General features: G+C 42.4%; 1 protein-coding gene across 7 annotated transcripts in view; it reads right to left on the bottom strand.

The window, feature by feature from the left end:
* MTUS1 (microtubule associated scaffold protein 1) overlaps positions 1-20,175 on the bottom strand; it is a 346,310-nt gene that overhangs the window by 228,606 nt on the left and 97,529 nt on the right. For all 7 annotated transcript variants that reach the window (XM_033944129.1, XM_033944141.1, XM_033944126.1 and 4 more), the window contains one exon: positions 1,448-1,628. In XM_033944129.1, coding sequence (XP_033800020.1) covers positions 1,448-1,628 — 181 coding nt within the window. The remainder of the gene's footprint in view (positions 1-1,447; positions 1,629-20,175) is intronic.

The raw sequence follows: 20,175 nt of genomic DNA, 5'->3' as shown, positions 1-20,175 counted from the left end.
ATTTAGCAGAATACTAGCATACTTTAAGACAATGATAGTGAATTAAGAGTATCGTTAAACAAGCCATTGACCTGGCATAAATATAGCCATGTAAGAGTATTTATTTATTTTTTAAATTTATATATCGTTTTATTCCAAAACTGTTTACAAATAATTACATACATAAAATATTATAAAATTCAGAACAAGGTTAGAACAAAACAAAAAGATTCAATCCTTACCTAAAATCAATTTCTCAAAGAAATGCATCTAAAAATAATTGTGTTTTCAGCATTTTCCTAAATGAGTTCTTATCTCTACATTTTCGGATTTGACCAACCAGGCTATTCTACAACTTAACCCCTGCACATGTAAAAGTCATGGCATCCATTTCCACATATTTAGGGTTAGCCTTTATTTTCAGCAATGTTGAACTTTCAGAGCGAAATGATCTTAATGGTTGATACTCAGACTTCAAACCTTTAAAAAAATTCAGGGATCGTACCATATAAAAATTGGTGATGTATCATAATTGCTTTGTATTGAATTCTGAATGCAACTGGCAACCAATGCAATTGTCGGAAATATGGAGTAATATGCTCATATCTTGATGTTCCAGTTATCAATCTAGTCGCAGTATTCAGTAACACCTGCAAAGCCCTGCACCTGGTCTTAGTTATTCCCAGGTACAGGACATTGCAGTAGTCCAGACACGACAAGATCATTGTTTGTACAACAGAACGAAAGTCAAATGGTAACAACATTGGTTTTAAACGATACAATAAATGTATACTGTATGTGCAAAGCATATTTACACTGTCTTTACCACCTGACAACCCATTTTGAGTCCTGGATCCAATTTTACTCCCAGGACTGTCATAGACTCCCTCACCGGTAATACCTCATCCATCACTTTCAACATTTTTGGCCAGTTAACCTGATCAGATTTCCCCACAAACTTTACCTCAGTCTTTTCTACATTCAATCTTAAACCTTGCTTTTCCATCCGTCCAGTAATTTTACTCATATAATTACACAGTAACTTTTCTAGTCCATCTCTCCATACACACACTGGGAAGAATGGCAACACATATAACTTACAGTATTCTCTACATCAGACCCGAGTGAGAGCCATGTCCACATATACCACCACCTTTCATTTATGCACCAAGTTACACATGGCATGGTAAAATAACACTTAAACACCATGAAAGCACTCACAGATAAGTGTACATTTATGTGCTTAAGTGCTAGTATTCTACATTTATATGCACATCTATATATATACATGCAGATGCCTAGATTATAGACTTGTCCTTCAAGTCATTAAAAACCCTGTGGATCTGTTTGTAATCGTAGAACTTTTAGTAGCTGAATAGAAAATTATAGATTGAGTCAATGCTGCATGAGCTTCAGTCTCACTTCCTTGCTGTGAAGTGAAGCAAGCATTACAAGATGCATTTCTTACCAGAAGCTTCAAGCTGGATTCCTTGGTAAGGAGTTGAAACTTTGGCGATGACATTTTTGTTACTTCCTTTCCTCAAGAGAGGCACAAAAGTCGGTGCTTGTGCTTTTGTAATAGGCTGAAGAACTGTTTTGCTTCTGAAGTTGGGAGTGATTTCTTTCTGAATGGTTTTACCTGAAAATGGCTGAAAAAAGTTTCAAATGAAGTCTTACCTTCTTAAATACCAATGATCTCAACTACAAACAAATTAGAAAGTTATAACTAACATTAACATTTCTTAATTCCCTACAGTTATGCAATTTTTAAGCAGTGCTTGAGCTGTAACAACAACAACAACAACAAAAATAGATGAGCCAAACCCAAATTTAAAAAAAAAAAAAAAAACCTGTTCAGTCTTCGTGACTGTTTATTCTTTATTAAGTAGTTTAGTTCAAAATGCTTATTTAGGTTATTCTAAGTAAAAGTATTTTATGTTTCCTCTTGCATTAAGAATGAGTTAAATTACATGCATAAATCAGGCAAATCTTTAACGTGGCTTCCCTATTTTCCTTCAGAGGTAGTCTTGTTTCATTTACACTCCTCCGAAATACCACTGCAATTGTGTCAATAGTAATAAAATAGAAAATCTCCAACAGCGTGCTTCTCCAATAATATTGTTAGGAGAGTGGATCCATTAGTCACACAATACAAAGATGATCCTGTGCGATCATCCCGTAAGACTCACTAGAATTACAATTTTAAATGGGCCCTCAGAGATGCCACCAATATACTCAGTTGTCGTTTCATAGTATATGGCTTTACGCATCGGGTCCGCATCGGGTCCATTTGTTTAGTAATATTTCCAAGAGATAGAGTGAACCAATATTTTTCAAAGATGTTTAGATTATTTAAAATATTTTCAATACTTATCTTAGTTTTAGTGGTCCCTGTATACCGGACCACTAAAACTAAGATAAATATTGAAAATATTTTAAATAATCTAAATATCTTTGAAAAATGTTGGTTCACTCTATCTCTTGGAAATATTGCTAAACAAACGGACCCGATGAGGACCCGATGCGTAAAGCCATATACTATGAAACGACAACTGAGTATATTGGTGGCATCTCTGAAGGCCCATTTAAAATTGTAATTCTAGTGAGAGTCTTACGGGATGATCGCACAGGATCATCTTTGTATTGTGTGACTAATAGTTATAAAGTAGCACAGATTTTATAGCATTACAAAATTGTTTTGTTCAGGTATGTGTCTGTATCAAATTCAAGCAAATACCTGAAGCATAGAAAGATGACATATTCTTGTAAAATGAACTAGGTAAGAGTGTGAACTTGCCTACATATGACCTGCTTTAAACTAATACCAAAGGGGCAGTGCATGCAAATCTCTCATGCACATTTATTACTGATATCCTGAAAACCTGGCCTGCCTGTGGACCTTGAGGAATAGAATTGAGTAGCTCTGGCATAGATGCTTCTCTCAACCACAGTAGTTTTTCAAAAACAGCAAGCACCAAAAAGACAGAAAAAACTAAACTCCAAAAGTCACACGATGGAAAGGAACTGTGGAGAACTAAAATTTCATGAATGTTTATTGAGTTCTTTGTTGACCCAACATGGGCTGTGTTTTGTCTACAAAATCTGCATGAGGGGTCTTGTCAAGGGTTGTCCTAAAGAAAAAGCATCTAGCAGCCAACTATGTAGGAACACAATGTTGCTGTAAGGACAGCCTTTGACAAGACCCCTCATGCAGGTTTTGTAGCCAAAACACAGCCCATGATTGGTCAACAAAGATCCCAATAAATGTTCATAAACTTTTAGACATCTCTACCATTTTTCTCTCTCAACTATTTCCCAAGGGCTGTCAAGTAGGGATGGTGTACATCTATCAAATAAGGGAAGAAATGTCTTCGGCAGCAGGCTGGCTAATCTACTGAATAGGACTTTAAACTAGAAGTGATGGGGCAGGGTGATCAAAGCCCCTAGTGAGTATAAGCCCTCAGGTAAGTAAATCAATGAATACCTACACGGATGAGAAAAGGAGACAATGTCTGGAAAGCAGTATATACTAATACTCGAAGTATGGGATACAAGATTCTGGATCTAGAAGCAATGATGGAAGAAGATAAGTTGGTTATAGTGGTGATCACGGAGACATGGTTCACAGAGAACAATGACCGAGATGTAGTTATACCAGGCTATAATCTGTTCAGGGAAAATAGGGTAGGAAGAAATGTAGGGGGAGTAGCGTTATGTTAAAGATCATATTAAAGCCACACAATTGCAAGATCTGAAGGGAAAGGAAAAGGCACTGTGGATCAATTTGGAAAGAAGGAATGGTGAATATATTTACATTGGTGTGATATACAGGCCTCCTTCACAGATGGAAGAAGTAGAATGAGATTTAATAGTAGACATTCAGAATATATCTTTAAAAAAGGGGAAGTTTTACTAATAGGTGATTTTAACATGCCAGATGTTAATTGGGGTATCCCTATTGCAGAGTCTTCTAGAAGTAGGGAGATCCTGGATTCTCTACAAGAACTGTTTCAGCATTTGCTAATGGAGCCCACACGGGATGGGGGTCATACTTGACTTAGTGCTTACAAACAGAGAAATAGTTTCTGATGTTACAGTGGGTGATCATTTGGCATCCAGTGATCACTGCATGGTATGGTTTAATATTAAGAAGGTATAGAGCAGTGTTCTTCAACCTTTTTACACCCGTGGACCGGCAGAAAAAAAATAATTATTTTGTGGACCGGCAAACTACTAAGACTAAAATTTAAAAATCCCGTTTCCGCCCCATCTCCGCGAGCTCGGTCCCCACAAATCATCTGATCCCATCCACACAAGCCTCAGTTATGATTTTATATTGAATGTATTTTATTAAAGTATAAAAAGAAACAATATTCTGTAGAATTGTCATTTTATAAATACAAATAATTCAGAGCAAGGATCAACAAAACCCCTGTCTCCCCTCCCCTTCACATATATCCCCTCTACTATCAAGAAAACTGAACAAGCCAAATTATTACAGAATGCTACACAAAAATATCATGCTAACAGAATACTGAAGTAACACATGACAGGAATAGTTTTAGGGGAGTGCAACTAGGGCAACTGCCCCCTGGTCAGAGAGCGCCCTAAGCCAGCTGAAAGCTAAAGAAGCACTGCCTGGGTTTTGCAGTCCCCAGTTATGTCTAAAACCAGCTCTAGCAGGATATATATTTCAAATCTGATATATTCTAATCACAAAATAGAAATAAAATTATTTTTTTCTACCTTTTGTCGTCTCTGGTTTCTGCTTTCAATCTTTTTTTCACTCTCTTCCTTCCAGCGTATGCCCTCTCTGTCTCTTCAATCCAGCATCTGCCCCTTCCATCCACTATCTGTCCTCTCCCCCTTCCATATGGTATCTGTCTTCTTTCTATGTCCCTCTCCCCTTTCCATCCAGCTTGTGCCCCTCTCTCCTATTTACATGATTCATTCCAGCTTCACTGCTCTCTTCATTTTTATCTCTCCACCAGATCTATCATCTTTGTCCCTCTGCTTATTTTTCTGCTGACCCCTTCCTATCATCAATCTCTCTACTTTCTCATGCCTGTGTCTCCCCTTCCCCTCCTCTAATCTCTCTGCCAGCTGTTTCCTTCCTTTTTTCATTCTCCTTTCCCTCCTCCTCCTGTCCAGCAGTAACTCTCTTCCCTTCCTCCCCTCCCAGCAGCATCTCTCCGTCTCCCTCTCCAGTAGCAGCTGTCCCTTTTTTTTTCCTTGCCCAGCAGCTTCCCAGATTCCTTTCCCTCCTCCCCTCCCAGAAGCATCTCTCCTTCTCCCTCTCCAGTAGCAGCTGTACCTTTTTTTCCTTGCCCAGCAGCTTCCCAGATTCCTTTCCCTCCTCCCCTCCCAGAAGCATCTCTCCTTCTTCTCCCTCTCCAGTAGCAGCTGTCCCTTTTTTTTATCTTGCCCAGCAGCTTCCCAGATTCCTTTCCCTCCTCCCCTCCCAGAAGCATCTCTCCGTCTCCTTCTCCCTCTCCAGTAGCAGCTGTCCCTTTTTTTCCTAGCCCAGCAGCTTCCCAGATTCCTTTCCCTCCTCCCCTCCCAGAAGCATCTCTCCTTCTTCTCCCTCTCCAGTAGCAGCTGTCCTTTTTTTTCCTGGCCCAGCAGCTTCCCAGATTCCTTTCCCTCCTCCCCTCCCAGATGCATCTCTCTTTCTCCTTCTCCCTCTCCAGTAGCAGCTGTTCCTTTTTTCCCCTGCCCAGCAGCTTCCCAGACTGATAGTGGTTTTCTCCCCTCCCAGCAGCTCTTCTTACTTCCCAGCGCAGCGATTCACGAAGGCAGCCTCGGGTCCTTTGTTGGGTCGCGCCGCCTCTGAGGAAAGAGGAAGTTGCATCATCAGAGGCAGCCGCGACTCAGCAAAAGCCCCGAGGCTGCCTTCGTGAATCGCTGCGCTGGGAAGTAAAGGAGAGCTGCAGAGAGGGGAGAAAGCCACTGTCGGAGGCTCCCCAAGATCTCTCCGGCCCAGCGCACGCTTCCGATGCTGATCTTGCCGGTCCTGCGCGGACCGGCAGGAAGTTCAAATGAGTCAATCTTGCCGGTCCTGCATGGACCGGCAAAAATTTCCTGCGGACCGATACCGGTCCGCGGACCGGCGGTTGAAAAACTGTGGTATAGAGGACTCATTCAAAATCAAAGGTTCTAGACTTAAAAAAAAAATAAAAAAAAATTGAATGGATGGGGGATTATGTCAAGGAATTGTTGTCTGGAAGGAGTGGAAATGCAGTGGGCAAAACTGAAAGAAGTTGTAAGAGCGACAAACCTTTTTGTGAGGCAAGTAAGTAAAAGTAAGAGGAAAAGAAGGTCGCTTTGGTTCTCAAAAGTAGTAGCTGTAATCAGGAAAGCAAAGATGCAAAAGGAAGAAAAAAATAGCTGACATGGTAAAAAGGGGAGACAAGACTTTTTAGATATATTAGTGATAGGAAGACATGCAAAAGTGGCATTGTGAGACTCAAAGGTGAAGGGGAGAAATATGTAGAAGCTGATAAAGAAAAGGCTGAATTGCTTAACAAGTATTTCTGTTCTGTGTTCACAGCTGGAACACCGGGAGTGGAACCGCAAAAGATCGATTTTCAGAGAGTTCTGTTCGTGAGCAGCTAGGGGCCGGATGGTGTACATCAGAGGGTGCTAAAGGAACTTAGGAAAGTTCTGGTGACTTTCAGAATGACTTTTTCAAACAGTGTCTAGAGTCAGGAAGTCATACCTAAGGTGACCATATCTCCCGTTTTAAACGGGATAGTCCCTTTTTCACATCCCCTGTCCCGTTGTCCCCACTCACAGCTTCAGGACGCCCGAAATGTCCCATTTTCAGAGAGGGCGTCCCAAACCTGTGAGTGGGGACAACGGGACAGGGGATTGGAGCCTCATATATCTCCCTCCCGACCCTCCCAGCAAGTTGACAACCTCCCTCTAGTAGCGTCAGCAGCCGCAGCAAGCTAAACAGGCTGCTTCGTGGCTTTCTACTGCCGGTGAAGTGTCACTGATGATGTCATCGGTGACGCGGCAGAGGGATTCGTGGGCAGGAGAAAGCCGCGAAGCAGCCTGTATAGCTTGCTGCGGCTGCCGACGCTACTGGAGGGAGGTTGTCAACTCGCTGGGAGGGTCGGGAGGGAGAGATAGGAGGGTCAGCGGGGGTTGGGCTGGGAGGGGAGAAAAGCGTCTGCCTCGAGTTCTTCAGGCAGCAGCAGCGTTTACAATTCACTGCTGTTGCCGGCTTTCTGCCGGGTCCTGCCTACTTCCTGTTTTCATGAAGACAGGACCCGACAGAAAGGAAGGCCTGAAGCCGGCAACAGCAGTGAATTGTGAATGCTGCTGCTGCCCGATTAAGTTCTTGGGTGACAAGGAGGAAAGGGAGCAGAGGGGGAGAGAATTGGGGAGAGTGTTGAAGGAAGATGAGGGAGGGAATGAAAGGAAATGCCAGGGCTTAGAGGGAAGGAGGAAGGTATGCCAGCCCAAGGGAAAAGGAAGGAGGAGATGTCAGAGCATGGAGGGGGAGGGATAGATAGAAGAAAAGGAAAGGAGAGAGATGCCGGGAATCAGGGAAGGGATGATGCCAGACCATGGGGGAAGGAAAGAAAGGAAAAGAGAGAGATGCCAGAGCATAAGGGAGGGGGTGGAGGCAGAAAGAGAAATACAGAGAGGTGACAGAGCTGAAATCAATCATGTACAAAGGAGAGAAGGGGCACCGGATAGATAGTTTATGAAAGGAGCATAGAAAGAGGGAAGATGCCATATGGAAGAGAGAGGGCAGACACTGGATGGAAAGAGCACAGAGGGCAGTGAATGGAAGGGGCGAGATAGAGGGTGAACAGTAGATGGAAGGGATAGAGAGAGGGAAACAGACACTGAATGGAAGTGTGGGGGAGAGGAGAGACAGCCGCTGAATGGAAGTGTGAGGGACAGGGGGAGCAGACACTGGAAGGAAGTGGGGAGGAGAAAGAAAAAAGGGCACATGCAGGATTGAGGGAAGAGGATAGAGTTAGTTACTGGAAGGGGTGAGGGAAAGAGATGGCAAGCTATAGGTAGACACAGTGAAAGAGGGAAATTGAGGACTGAATAGTAAAAAAGAATTTAGACAGATGCAGAAAATAAATTAAGAAGGAAGACCAGGGAAGAACAGGAGGAAGGGAGCGGAGAGAGATGCCAGAGCAGGGGGGAAGGAGAGGAGACAGATAGCAGACCTGGGAGGAGGAAAAGAAGAAGGAGACAGATACTAGATCCGAGGGGAAAAAAGGAGGAGAGAGATATGCTAAAATCTGCTGGGAGGGAAGAAGGAAAGAAGGAGAGAAAGAGGCAGAGAAAGGGGGGTTGTAAGCACATTAGAAAGACTACAGAGAAAAAGGCTTTGACGAAAGTGGAAAGACAGGAGGCAGATGCATGACTATGGGAGGTTCAAACAGAGGGGGAGAGAGAGGGAGACCTGGAAGAAAGGTAGAAAGGAGAATTGACACTGAATCTGGGGAGGGTAACAGAGGGAAAAGAGAGAGAAACCTGGACCCAAAGGGGATGGGGCTGGATTCTGAAAGAAATGTTGAATGCAAAAGAAAGATTGGATGCACAGTCAGAAGGAAGTGCAACCAGAGACTCATGAAATCACCAGACAACAAAGGTAGGAAAAATGATTTTATTATCAATTTAGTGATCAAAATGTCTGTTTTGAGAATTTATATCTGCTGTCTATATTTTGCACTATATTTGTCTATTTTTCTATAGTTACTGAGGTGACATTGCATATTTTAAAGTAATCTGCCTTGACATCTTTGAAAAAACCCTGAAACTCATAAATGATAATTAATATTTTCTCTGCGTACAGTGTGCATTGTGGGTTTTTTTTAATATTTTATGTTTACCATTATGAATTAATAAGATATTGTGTATACAAGAAAACGAATGGAAAAAATTGGGGGCGGTGCTTGGGTGGGGCTGGGGGTGGGGCTAGGGAGGGATTGGGGCTGGGACTGAATATTAATAGATGTCCCATTTTGATGAAAAAAATAAATGGTCACATTAGTCATACTGGAGGACTGGAGAAGGGCGGATGTGTTCCCTCTCCACAAAAATAGAAGTAAGGAAGATGTAGGTAATTACAGGCCGGTAAGTCTGACTTCAGTGGTAAGCAAATTAATGGAAATACTTTTAAGACAGAGAATGTTGAAGCTTCTGGAATCCTGTGGCTTACAGGACTGGAGGCAACATGGATTCACTAGAGGTAGGTCTTGACAATCAAATCTCTTTTTTTTTTTAATAAAGCTTTATTAGAGTTATGAAGAAAAGAGGCAAACAACAAATGCCAGCAATGATATATACAACACAGCAAAAAACACATCCAATAGAATGCAATGAGACCACCCTAAAACCCCCAATGCAAAAAACAACCACACCCCACAGCAGTAGAAAGGACCCCCCCACCCTCCTCCCCTATCAACAAATCCCACATCCCATACCTCAGATTGACAGAAAGGACAGAAGCTCAAAATAGAAACCCGCAGAGTTACACCATACCAACCATCAGCAATAAGGGCCACAACCCACCCGAGCTCGGACCCAACTCCCAGCTGAACCCCCACCAGGGAGCCCTACAATACAGACGCCCTGAAGCGGCGCCAGATAGATGCATATCCAGGTCGTTGCCCATGGTGCAAAGCAGTAAGTTTGTAGAGAAGCTGCCAGGTCAACAGGTGCCGCTCCACCATGTGCTACATCAGAGGCTGAACCTGATTCCAAGAGGAGGCTAAGACCAATCTGGCAGCAGTAAACACCAACTTGCAAAACAGTACAGCTCCCCTATCCAGATCCAATTGATGCCAAAATAAGAGAGCATGTCTCCAGTCTGCCTGGATCGGCCTGCCAAGAATCTGAGAAACATGTTGAAAGACCTCATCCCAAAAACCTCTCACCCCCCCTACAGTCCCACCACATATGAAGATAATTTCCCACCTCCCCACAGCCCCGCCAACAGAGACCCCTCACATCCCCTCGCCACCTAGCCAAAGTCTGAGGAGTGTAGTACCACCTAAAAAGTACCTTATAACTGTTTTCAACCAGCAAGGCTGCAATACCCGCAGAAGACACCTCTCTCCATATATCCTCCCAAGTTTCCAAAAGAATAACAGACCCCCAATCCCTCTCCCAAGCTGTCATATAAGGCAGGGGCGCAGTTCCCCGAACATTAAGGCAGCGATACAAAGCCGACAGAGTACCCTTCCGGAGGACTGGGCCCAGTAAAAGTTCGAAAGGCGTCCGACCACCCCGGAGATCCCCCACCACTCCGGACGTCTGAAGATAATGGAGCGCCTGCAAATAATAGAAAAGATCTCGAGGAGGTAAATCATACCAGTGCTGGAGTTCCGCAAAGGGCCGTATACGCCTCAAAACTGGATCCCACAATTGACCCACACAAACCAGTCCCCAGCGCTCCCAACTTGTCAATCAAATCTTATCAACTTCTTTGACTAGGTGACCAGACAATTGAGTAGAGGGAGTGCGCTAGATATGGTGTATTTAGATTTTAGCAAAGCCTTTGACAGTGTTCCACAAAGACATCCTATAAATAAATTGAGTGCCCTCGGGATGTGTCTCAAAAATAAAAACACCTTCCCTTACATGCTTCTAAATCCTAACCACTATTATCCAGCACCTCAACTGAATATTTTTGATCAAAAAACTTACTGAGAAGGTGGTCTTTCAACTGTTTATCTTCATGAAATAGGCACCCAAAATAATCTAATCTCAGGGATATACGGTAGCATTGAGCAGCTTTTGATTATGGATCATTCCCTCCCCTTGCATTGTTTATTGGAGATGGGAATACAAGCATATCCTTAGTTGGTTCAATTCAATTGCTCCCTATTGTGGAAAATGGGAGTGTAGCGTCTTCCAATGTTGCTGCCTATGGAGTACCACAGAGATCTTATTCTGGCTTGATATTAGTCCACTTGCTTTTCTAATTCAATTCAAGAAGCAGAATTAGTACTTTTTACAAGGATTACATTTTATTAGTCTTGTACTTTTGGCATCTCTGGATTTCACAAGTTATGTTTTTTAATCAGAGGAATCAATAGTTGATCCAAACCCATTTGGTCTTTAACCATAGTTTTTTGGCACAGCTTACTAGGTAACAGGTCATCTCTCTTCCTAGTTCACAGATAGATTCCCTTATTCCTATTGTGAATTCTTAAATATTTAGGTGTCAGTTTACATTCTGAAAATGTTTTGACCACATGTCATCTGTGATTCGATCAGAATTACTTGATCTATGCATATTTGCCTGGTTTTATAAACCTTATATACACATCACTTTGCTCTGCTGTAAAGTAGTTTAGGCAGGTGTTACACAAAATCAACTTAAGTATTTGCAATTATATCATAATAGGGGCACAGATGCTTTGTGGGGTTCATAAGTGATCATATTTTTCCTTTTTGATTAGACTGCACTGGTTACATATTTAGTTTTAGTACCAGTTCTAGTTCTAACAGAAGTCAGAAGCTTAGATCACTTTATGAATATTTAACTCTTCTGTTTTCTGTCTGTTCCTATTTGGAATCATCAAGGAGTTCAGCATATTTCCACCTTGCTTTCTGTCTCTGGAGTTCTGATTTTATTCATAAAGAAATGTCCTTGAAAAAAGCTTAAATCTGCCCTAAAGGCAAAGTGCTGTTCCAGTATGTAAAGGTGCTTGCTTGCCAAAGTGCAGGCATATCTGCAGTTACATAGTAAAAGTAAATGACAGTGCACAAAGATCTAAGTGGTCCATCCAGTCTGCCCAATAGTTGCAAGCATTATAAATTCATGATTAAATTTGTCTTTTTTTCTTTGAGATTTCTGGGCCCTAGACCATAGAGGTCTGACCGGTACAGTCCTTAGGTTTCAAATAATGAAGTTGTAATTGAAGCTCATTCCAGCCTATCCAAACCATCTGGTCATTTCCAGGATATAGACCATAAAAATCTACCCACCACTATCCTCATTTCTGGAATTCCCATCGAAGCCCCTCCAACCCACCTTAAACCGAATTGCCATATGTGGGACACAAACCGTGCTAGTCTGTCCAGTTCTTCAATTTATAATATTTTTTTCTAATTAGAGATCCTCTGTGTTCATCCCATGCTTTTTTGAATTCCATCATTATTTTCATTTCTGCCACCTCTCTCAGGAGGGCATACCAAGCATTACTCATTTTCTCTGTGAAAAAGAATTTCCTAACATTACTCCTAAGTCTACCCACCCTGCAATTTCAATTTATGTCCTCTAATTTTACCAGCAGGGTGTTTGACATCAGAAACAAAAAAGGACCCACTTGCTATTAAGTTGAGAGCTGCTCTCACAAATGGTGCTGTGGGTGCATTCTCTTAAGGGGTTTGACTAAAAAGGCTGAGGGGAGATACGATTGAAGTCTACAAAATCCTGAGTGGAGTAGAACAGGTACAAGTGGATCGATTTTTCACTCAGTCAAAAATTACAAGGACTAGGGGACACTCAAAGTTACAGGGAAATACTTCTAAAACCAATAGGAGGAAAAATTTTTTTCAATCAGATTAGTTAAGAGTGGTAAGAGTGGATAGCATAGCTGGTTTTAAGAAAGGTTTGGACAATTTCCTGGAGAAAAGTCTATAGTCTGTTATTGAGAAAGACATGGGGGAAGCTACTGATTGCCCTGGATTGGTAGCGTGGAATGTTGCTACTAAGGAACTGGATTGGCCACCGTGAGAACGGGCTATTGGGCTTGATCGACCATTGGTTTGACCCAGTAAGGCTATTTTTATGTTCTTATGCTCTTAAGAAGCAAGTCCCATCCATTTGTGAAAAACTCTTTGTCATTTTACATCACTGTAAAACTTAAGATGGGTACAAAAACTCTGGAGTCTAAAGCTGCTGCTGTTTGAAGACCCATGGATCAGCATGTTGCAGTTCAACAAAACATCACTAAATTACTAATGTATTTCTCCGTCTTACTCTTTGGAAAACCCTACCTATCTTACTCCACTCTGAAATTTCTTTCCCCAAATTTAGAGCAATCCTAAAAACTCATTTTTTTGCTAAGGTGTTTGGTGATCCATTGGAACAGTGAGTACTAGCAGAAGAGAGGTAAATTTATTGCTTTTCTTGTTCTTCCCCATTCCTGGTCTTGACTATCAAAGTGTGGTGGTGGTGGCGGCTAAGCAAGCAAATAGAATGTTAGGAATCATCAGGAAAAGAATGGAAAATAAAATGAAAATGTCATGACGCCCTTGTATCTCTTCTCTATGATACAGCTGCACCTCAAATACTGTGTGCAATTCTGGTTGCCATTATCTCAAAAAAGATAACAAAATTAGTAAAGGTACAGAGGAGAAGGAGGAAAATGATAAAAGGGATGGGATGACTTCCCTATCAGGAAAGGCTAAAGAGGCTAGGGCTCTTCAGCTTAAAGAAGAGATGGGTCAGGGGTGATACGGTAGAGGTCTATAAAATCTTGAGTGGAGTGGAAAGGGTAGATGTGAAATGCTTGTTTACTCTTTCCAAAAAATACTAGGGCCAAGAGGCATGCGATGAAGCTACTAAGTAGTAGATTTATAGCAAACCGGAGAAAATATTTATTCACACAATGTGTAATTAAACTCTGGAATGTCCCCAGATGCATCTGTAGTCAGGACAGCAGAACGAGGCTAATGCAATTTGGGACCTGGTCGTTCCAGTTGCCAATGAATATAGTGAAATCATTTAGCTCATCAGGATTCGAGTGTCATGTTGAAATCTATGTGGGCCATCGTGGGGAGGGTTTAACTCTGGGGTGGGGACCCCAGAGTGACTGATCAGATCTTTCTGAGAGGGAACTTTGCATTTCCTCCGGGGCTTGATAACCCTGCTTTCCTAGACTGGGCTCGTTGAGGGGTCCACACTGTGGAACATTTGATGACTCCAGAGGGCCAGCTGAAGCCGTTCACAGAGTATGATGATCAGTTGGGCCAGTGTTGGGGCGATACTTTCGCCTATTATCAGGCTAAACACTATATTCTTTCTCTCCCTCCAGATAGGATTGCGTAGCCTATCGGGAAGAGTATTTAGGATTTCTTTGCAGGAGTGGTGGGTGCTTAGACTTCAGTGTTGGCACTACATAGGTCCCTTTCTCACTTTGAATGCCCTAAAGATTATTAACGGGTTCAAGCAAAGTGGGGACAAAAGCTCCATAAAGACCTCAGGCAGTGGAACATTCTAGGTGTTCTGAGCGGAATCCCAAGGTTGATAACGGGAACAGTGTTCCGGGAGTGCTATGCTCGAGTGCTGTATTAGGCTTATTATACCCAGGTGCAGTTACATAAAATTGGGGGTGTTCCCTTGCCTCTTTGTCTGAAGTGTGGCAGGGAACCTAATACTTTTGTTCACTCTTTCTGGGATTGTTGGACTATTCATTCCTTTTGGACTTCTATAACCGCACTATATACAAGGCCTATTCTCATGTGCCCTCTCCGGTTCAGTGGAGCAGTTGGTTCTTGACTTGCCGGGAGCTTTCAGAGGTTTGCCCAAGGGGGGTCCCCTCTGCTGCTGTAAGGTGTATCTCCTTGCTCACAAATGTATTTTACAATCTTGGACTATATCCGACCAGCCGTCCTTTTGGGGCTTGAGATCTTTAATGCATAATTTGGCCTTGTGGGAGGCCCACAAGGCGATGGGCCACCCGCACAGACAGTCATTTTTTTGCTCATTTGGGGGTGCTTATTTGTCTTCCTTATCCCCTCAAGGTCGTAGCCTCATTCTGAATACCCTCTCTTAAGGAGTCTGCTGCATGCAGGGCTAGTGCTCGGGATCAGATGCTGCCTTTTTTTTATTTTTTCTTTGGTGAACAGACTTATGATAGCCAGGGGCCACAAGGGTCCGGGCCTCTGGAATATATGAAACCTCTTTGGCCGCCTTCTTTATTGACCTATTGGATGGGGGGATTAATTTTGGTTGGATGGGACGGGTTTGGGTGGGTGGAAGTGGGCTGTATTCTCTTTGAAAGTTGTGATTTGTTGATTATTGTTCATTTTGGAATATGTTGGCTGTATTTGCTCTCTTCATTTACAATTAAAACAGATTGAACATAAAAAAGATTTGGATAATTTCCTGAAGTCCATAGGCCATAACATTAGCATTCATACTCTGTCACTTAAAGCTAAGCACCATCACACAACTCAATTTTATTGGAATAAATATTTGGCCACAGCTTTATTATCTATTTTAATATTATCGCCACTTAAAAGACAATCTGTGCCAAGCCAAACAACCCCCAACGCATATTTCTCGCACTCCCAGGGAGCTTTCGGTGTCAAAACTAGCTCCCGTTATAACATCCCCCCAAACATGACCCATGGTGACGCCAGGCTATGCTTCCCCTCGCAGCAGTGTCAACTATGAGTGTTACATTTATTTATTAACCGCTCATCTCCCTGCTCCAACCGGGCCAAACCCCATTTTCTGCCACAAGCGGTGACAGCCTCACCACAAGCTATGGCAAACAGCTTTAAAACAATTCTCCAACAAATCCTAAAAAGTACCCAAATAAAATTGGCCAAACCTAAGCCTGAAAGGAAAACAGCATCAGGACAATAATGTCCAGAGAAAACAGCTGTCACGAACTCATACCACTAAACCTCCGAAAGCTATCGGTAACTCCAAAAGCTCAGTATTAACCCATCTACACAATCACTCAATAGCAACTATGTCCCAATCCTTACACACTCTATGAAGGAAACAGAGGACCATACAAAGGGGGGGCATTAGGGAAAACACAGACAGCAGACAATAGATCCCGCCTCATGGGCAGTATGAAATCCTCCCCATTTGCTGAACAAAATTGTCACAACTCACCAAAAGAAGAAGTAGTAAAGCAGATAAGGAAAATGCCTTTGCTGGAAAAAGGATTAGCAAGAGTCACTCCCAACAAATGCTCCAGATATCCAACCATACAATCCATAGTCTATGCTCCACTAGAATTAGAAACAGCCAAGACCATTCTTCCTAGCCCAACAGAATAGTACACAAGATAATGCACATTCCCATTACTCTGCACACATGTACAAAGAATCCAAATTCCTGATCCTTCCAAAGCAGGTGACCGGGGAATATGCAATTGCATTTAACCTGCAAGCAACCCAACATCTCCTGGCAGCTACCACCTGAACTCAATAGCAGGTCAATAAGGTACCAGCTTATCCACACAACAAGCTACCAAGTGCACACATCAGACAATACTGCAAACCAACGTCACCAGACCCTCATACAAAAACACTTAAAAACTTTTTTTTTAAGTATAAAGATGTTCCCTTTATGACAAATATTGTAAGGATGTATCCAAACGTATCCCGCTCTACTCCGAGGAGAAGAAAACAATTTCTAATTTTGAGATCCCAAGCAGTGAAGTTAGGGGCAACATTCGTTTTGAGATACCCCTGCAAGTGCATTTTGGTATACAAAGAGAATCGTTATGTTTTCTTTGAGCCCCAGTTATCAAAATTCATTTCAGCCAAAGGGCAAAGTGTAATGGCTACGTGATTCTGTTACCTCCAATATGAGCTCAGTAAGGATAAGTTCAGAGACAGTCTAGCTCTATCTTGTTTCTTGTTACATATCAGTCTAAATTCAGCTTCACCCTCAATTATTGTGGACTAACATTACATGGAATTGTATTATTGCCTTGTTAATTTATGCAAGAGGTTATTGCACCTGTAGTGAATATATTTTCTTTTCTTTTTAAATCTGTGTAATTTTTCTTTTTTGACTGATAAGGTTGTCAAATGCTAAAAATTAAAAATAAAGAGTTAAAAATAAAACAAAAAAACAAGTAAACCCTGCACCAGGACACCGGATGGCATACATGTATACCTACAACCAACTTCAGTACCACATACCCTCGCAACTTTAATAAAATTCCCACACAAGCAAATATCCGGTGAACCATTCCCCAAATCATCTTACAAACAAACCATACATTACTACTAGAACAAGCGGCTGCTCCATATGAAAAAAAGAACAACTCGCATCTGGTGCCCAAAATTGCAGAAAACTAGTTAAAAGCAGTTAGTATTCCAGCTCCTAGCCAGTTCCATGCAGATCCTTTTGCAGTTTAGTTTGAAGACACAAGTAAAGCCACCAAGAAAAACCTAAGGGCAGATAAAGACCAAAAGGCCCAGCCAGTATACCCCTCCACAACAAAAATTAATTCCTCCTTTCTCCCAGAGAGTCCATGTGCCTGCCCCTATGCCTCCTCCAATTCAGAAACTATTCCATGCTTCTACTATTCCTACATCTACTGGAATTCCAAAACTATTTCACATATCTATGTCGCCTTCTATAACAATGTAGTACCATACTGTACTGCAGAGCCCAGCACTCCTGCACTGGGTCCTCCGCTCTCTTACTCTGGAATTGCTGTCTAATAAAAGGAGACTCATCTCATGTGTAGTTAAGCCACATAGGTATTTAAACATCACTATTATCTCCCTACTCACGCCCGTCCTCAAAGTATACAGATGGAGATCATGAACTCAGTTCCCATATACCTATAGGACAGACCACCAACCCTTGTAGTAGCCTTCCTCTGTACCAAACTTAAGTGTACACAAAATTCGCAATGAGGTCTCACCAAAATCTTAGAGGGGCAGCAAACCTCCATTGTTCTGCTGGCCATACTGCTTCCTGTGCAAACATCAGCCCAGCTTTCGCTAACATCATTACAACCTGGTTGCCTCCTGAAGATCATCACATACCATCACACCCAACCCCCATTCATTTATACACCAAGGTCTTCACCCCTTAACTACACCTTGCCCTTTTGGTTTAGCAACTCAAATGCATGACCTGGCATTTCCACGCATGAAATCTGAGCTTCACAATATGAAACCATTCTACAAATTTCCTTAAGCCCGTCATCAGGTCAGGCACACCATCAGGACTGTCTAGTCCATTACCAATTTGGAATCCCTCCACAAAAAGGCAAATCAACAATCCTACAGCAATCCCACTTACAAAATTGTGAAAATAACAAGCCCAATAACTAACCTTCAAACACACTACTGGGAAGATCCCCCTTCAGCAAAACAATCTCCTGGGACTACAACCCATTGGCACCTTACTGACCAACTAGTTCCTGCCCCAGACCACCAATGGAGCCCCCCCCATACCGAGAACACAGAGTATTTATAATACACTTGTGAAAATGGTAAAAATTACTAAAATCTAAATACATCGCATCCACTACACTCCCTCTATCCCTTACAAACCCATGCCACTTAAAATCAATCAGGGTCTATCACACCTCCTGCCCCAGTCACATGAGATGTTTTACACCCTCCCCCAACAATTCAGCTGTGAACCCAGAACAGAAAATTAGTGAAGAAGTCAGCTGTCTCTCAGCTGCTACCTAGTGTCCCCTGTACCCTTGGGTTCCACAATGCCACTTTTGCACATCTTCCTATTCTATCTTTCCATCTCCATCTTTGCTTTCCAAACTACTCAACTAGTTCCACTTAACTCTATCCAATATTGCCTCTGAGTGATACTGGGACAGACCAAAAGGTCCATCAAAAACAGTATCCTGTTTCCAACAGTGGCCAACCCAGATCCAAAGAACCCAGCTAGATCCTATAATCCAAATTCCATGCCCAAGTAGTAAAGCACATTTATGCTGCTTATCATAGAAATAAGCAGAGGATTACCCCAAGCCATTTCAATAAGTATCCAAATCATTTTTAAACCTTGCTAAGCTAACCGATTTCACCTCATTCTCCAGCAATGAATCCCAGAGATTAATCACGTGTGAAGAAATATTTCTTTGGTTCGTTGCAAATCTACTACTTACTAGCTTCATTGCATGCCCCTAGTACTAGTATTTTTTTGGTAAGAGTGAACAAGCAATTCACATCAACCCTTTCCACTTCAGTTCATTCAGTATTTCATATACATGACATATATAATGGGTTGTTACCCTTATAATAACTTTGTTCAGGTTTGCTCACCACTTACCTAGATGATCCCCCCACTAACACCATAGACACTTTCCCCCTTTAAAAGCAGTAAATCCACTATGGCCTCATCCCACTTGAGCCCATTACCAATTACTGGAACAGTTCTCCCTGTAGAAAAATTCAAAAGCACCCTACATCTAGAATTCACAAGTCACCTCAAGCAGACTCCTGCATCCAGCCTGAGGTGTTTTTGGTTTGGGTTTTTTAAGTGCCATCTAGCCTGTCTAATTTCTCCAGCACAAACCAACCAAACCCTCCTCCTCAAAGATACCAACAAATTTATTTTCTCCTAACACACACACACACACAAAACTATCACCTACTACAAGTACACAATTTGAATGCACCTGAAACAACAAGAACAGGTCCTCTCCAGCTAAGCCAATGAATCAGGACAGCCAGCACCATGCTGAATTGCCACAAAAAAAACGCCAGGCATGGGAAGACCCAAGAGGCCCAGGAAGGCCACAGCACAAAAGGAGATTTTGGAAGATGGCCCCAATCAACACTTCAAACAAAATTTAAAACCGAGATGCGGTGAAAATGGCAAAGCCGTACAGCCATGCAGCCACTGAGCACACAACGGTTAGAAAGGCAGCCAACAGTGTTCCTCCGCTCCCAGCCCGGGAACACCAAACCCACGAAGGCTGCAAACCACAACTCTGCCCGGCTGAAAAAATAAACACTTGAATGCAGCGTCTGCACCTCCCAACTCCCTCCTTACCTCTGCCAGAATGCAGCATTGAAGCCTCCAAACCTTTCCAAAAATGCCCAACTATGCGGCACATGGACCAGCCAGCACCACCCCTGCAAACTAAAGACTAAGCATCTGACAGCTCTCCCCAAACCAGCTTTCTAAGAAACAACTCAGTAAAATCGCACTTCAACAGAAATACCTCCCTGAGTCACACAAACACAATCCCAACAAGTCAGTTCCTCTCACAAACCATATATTGTCGAACAAACACCATCTCCCTCACAGCCAACCCACTCTCTACCCATGGTCATGTAGACAACTCACCCAATATCAACCTGACGCTAACTACTGCTCCTCCACAGAACAGCCCAAACTGCTGCTCTCCATTGCAACAAAATACAGCAACCTGACAGACAAAATAGCCTGCTCTAATATAGACACAGAGGTTAACAAGGTTTTAAAAAAATCCCTTACTCATAATAAACCAAAACCTCCTAACATTT

Source organism: Geotrypetes seraphini, chromosome 1 (genome assembly GCF_902459505.1).
Source record: "Geotrypetes seraphini chromosome 1, aGeoSer1.1, whole genome shotgun sequence".
NCBI classification, from domain to species: domain Eukaryota; kingdom Metazoa; phylum Chordata; class Amphibia; order Gymnophiona; family Dermophiidae; genus Geotrypetes; species Geotrypetes seraphini.
Note: the sequence above shows the minus strand (reverse complement) of the source record. Positions and strands in the feature narration are given on the sequence as shown.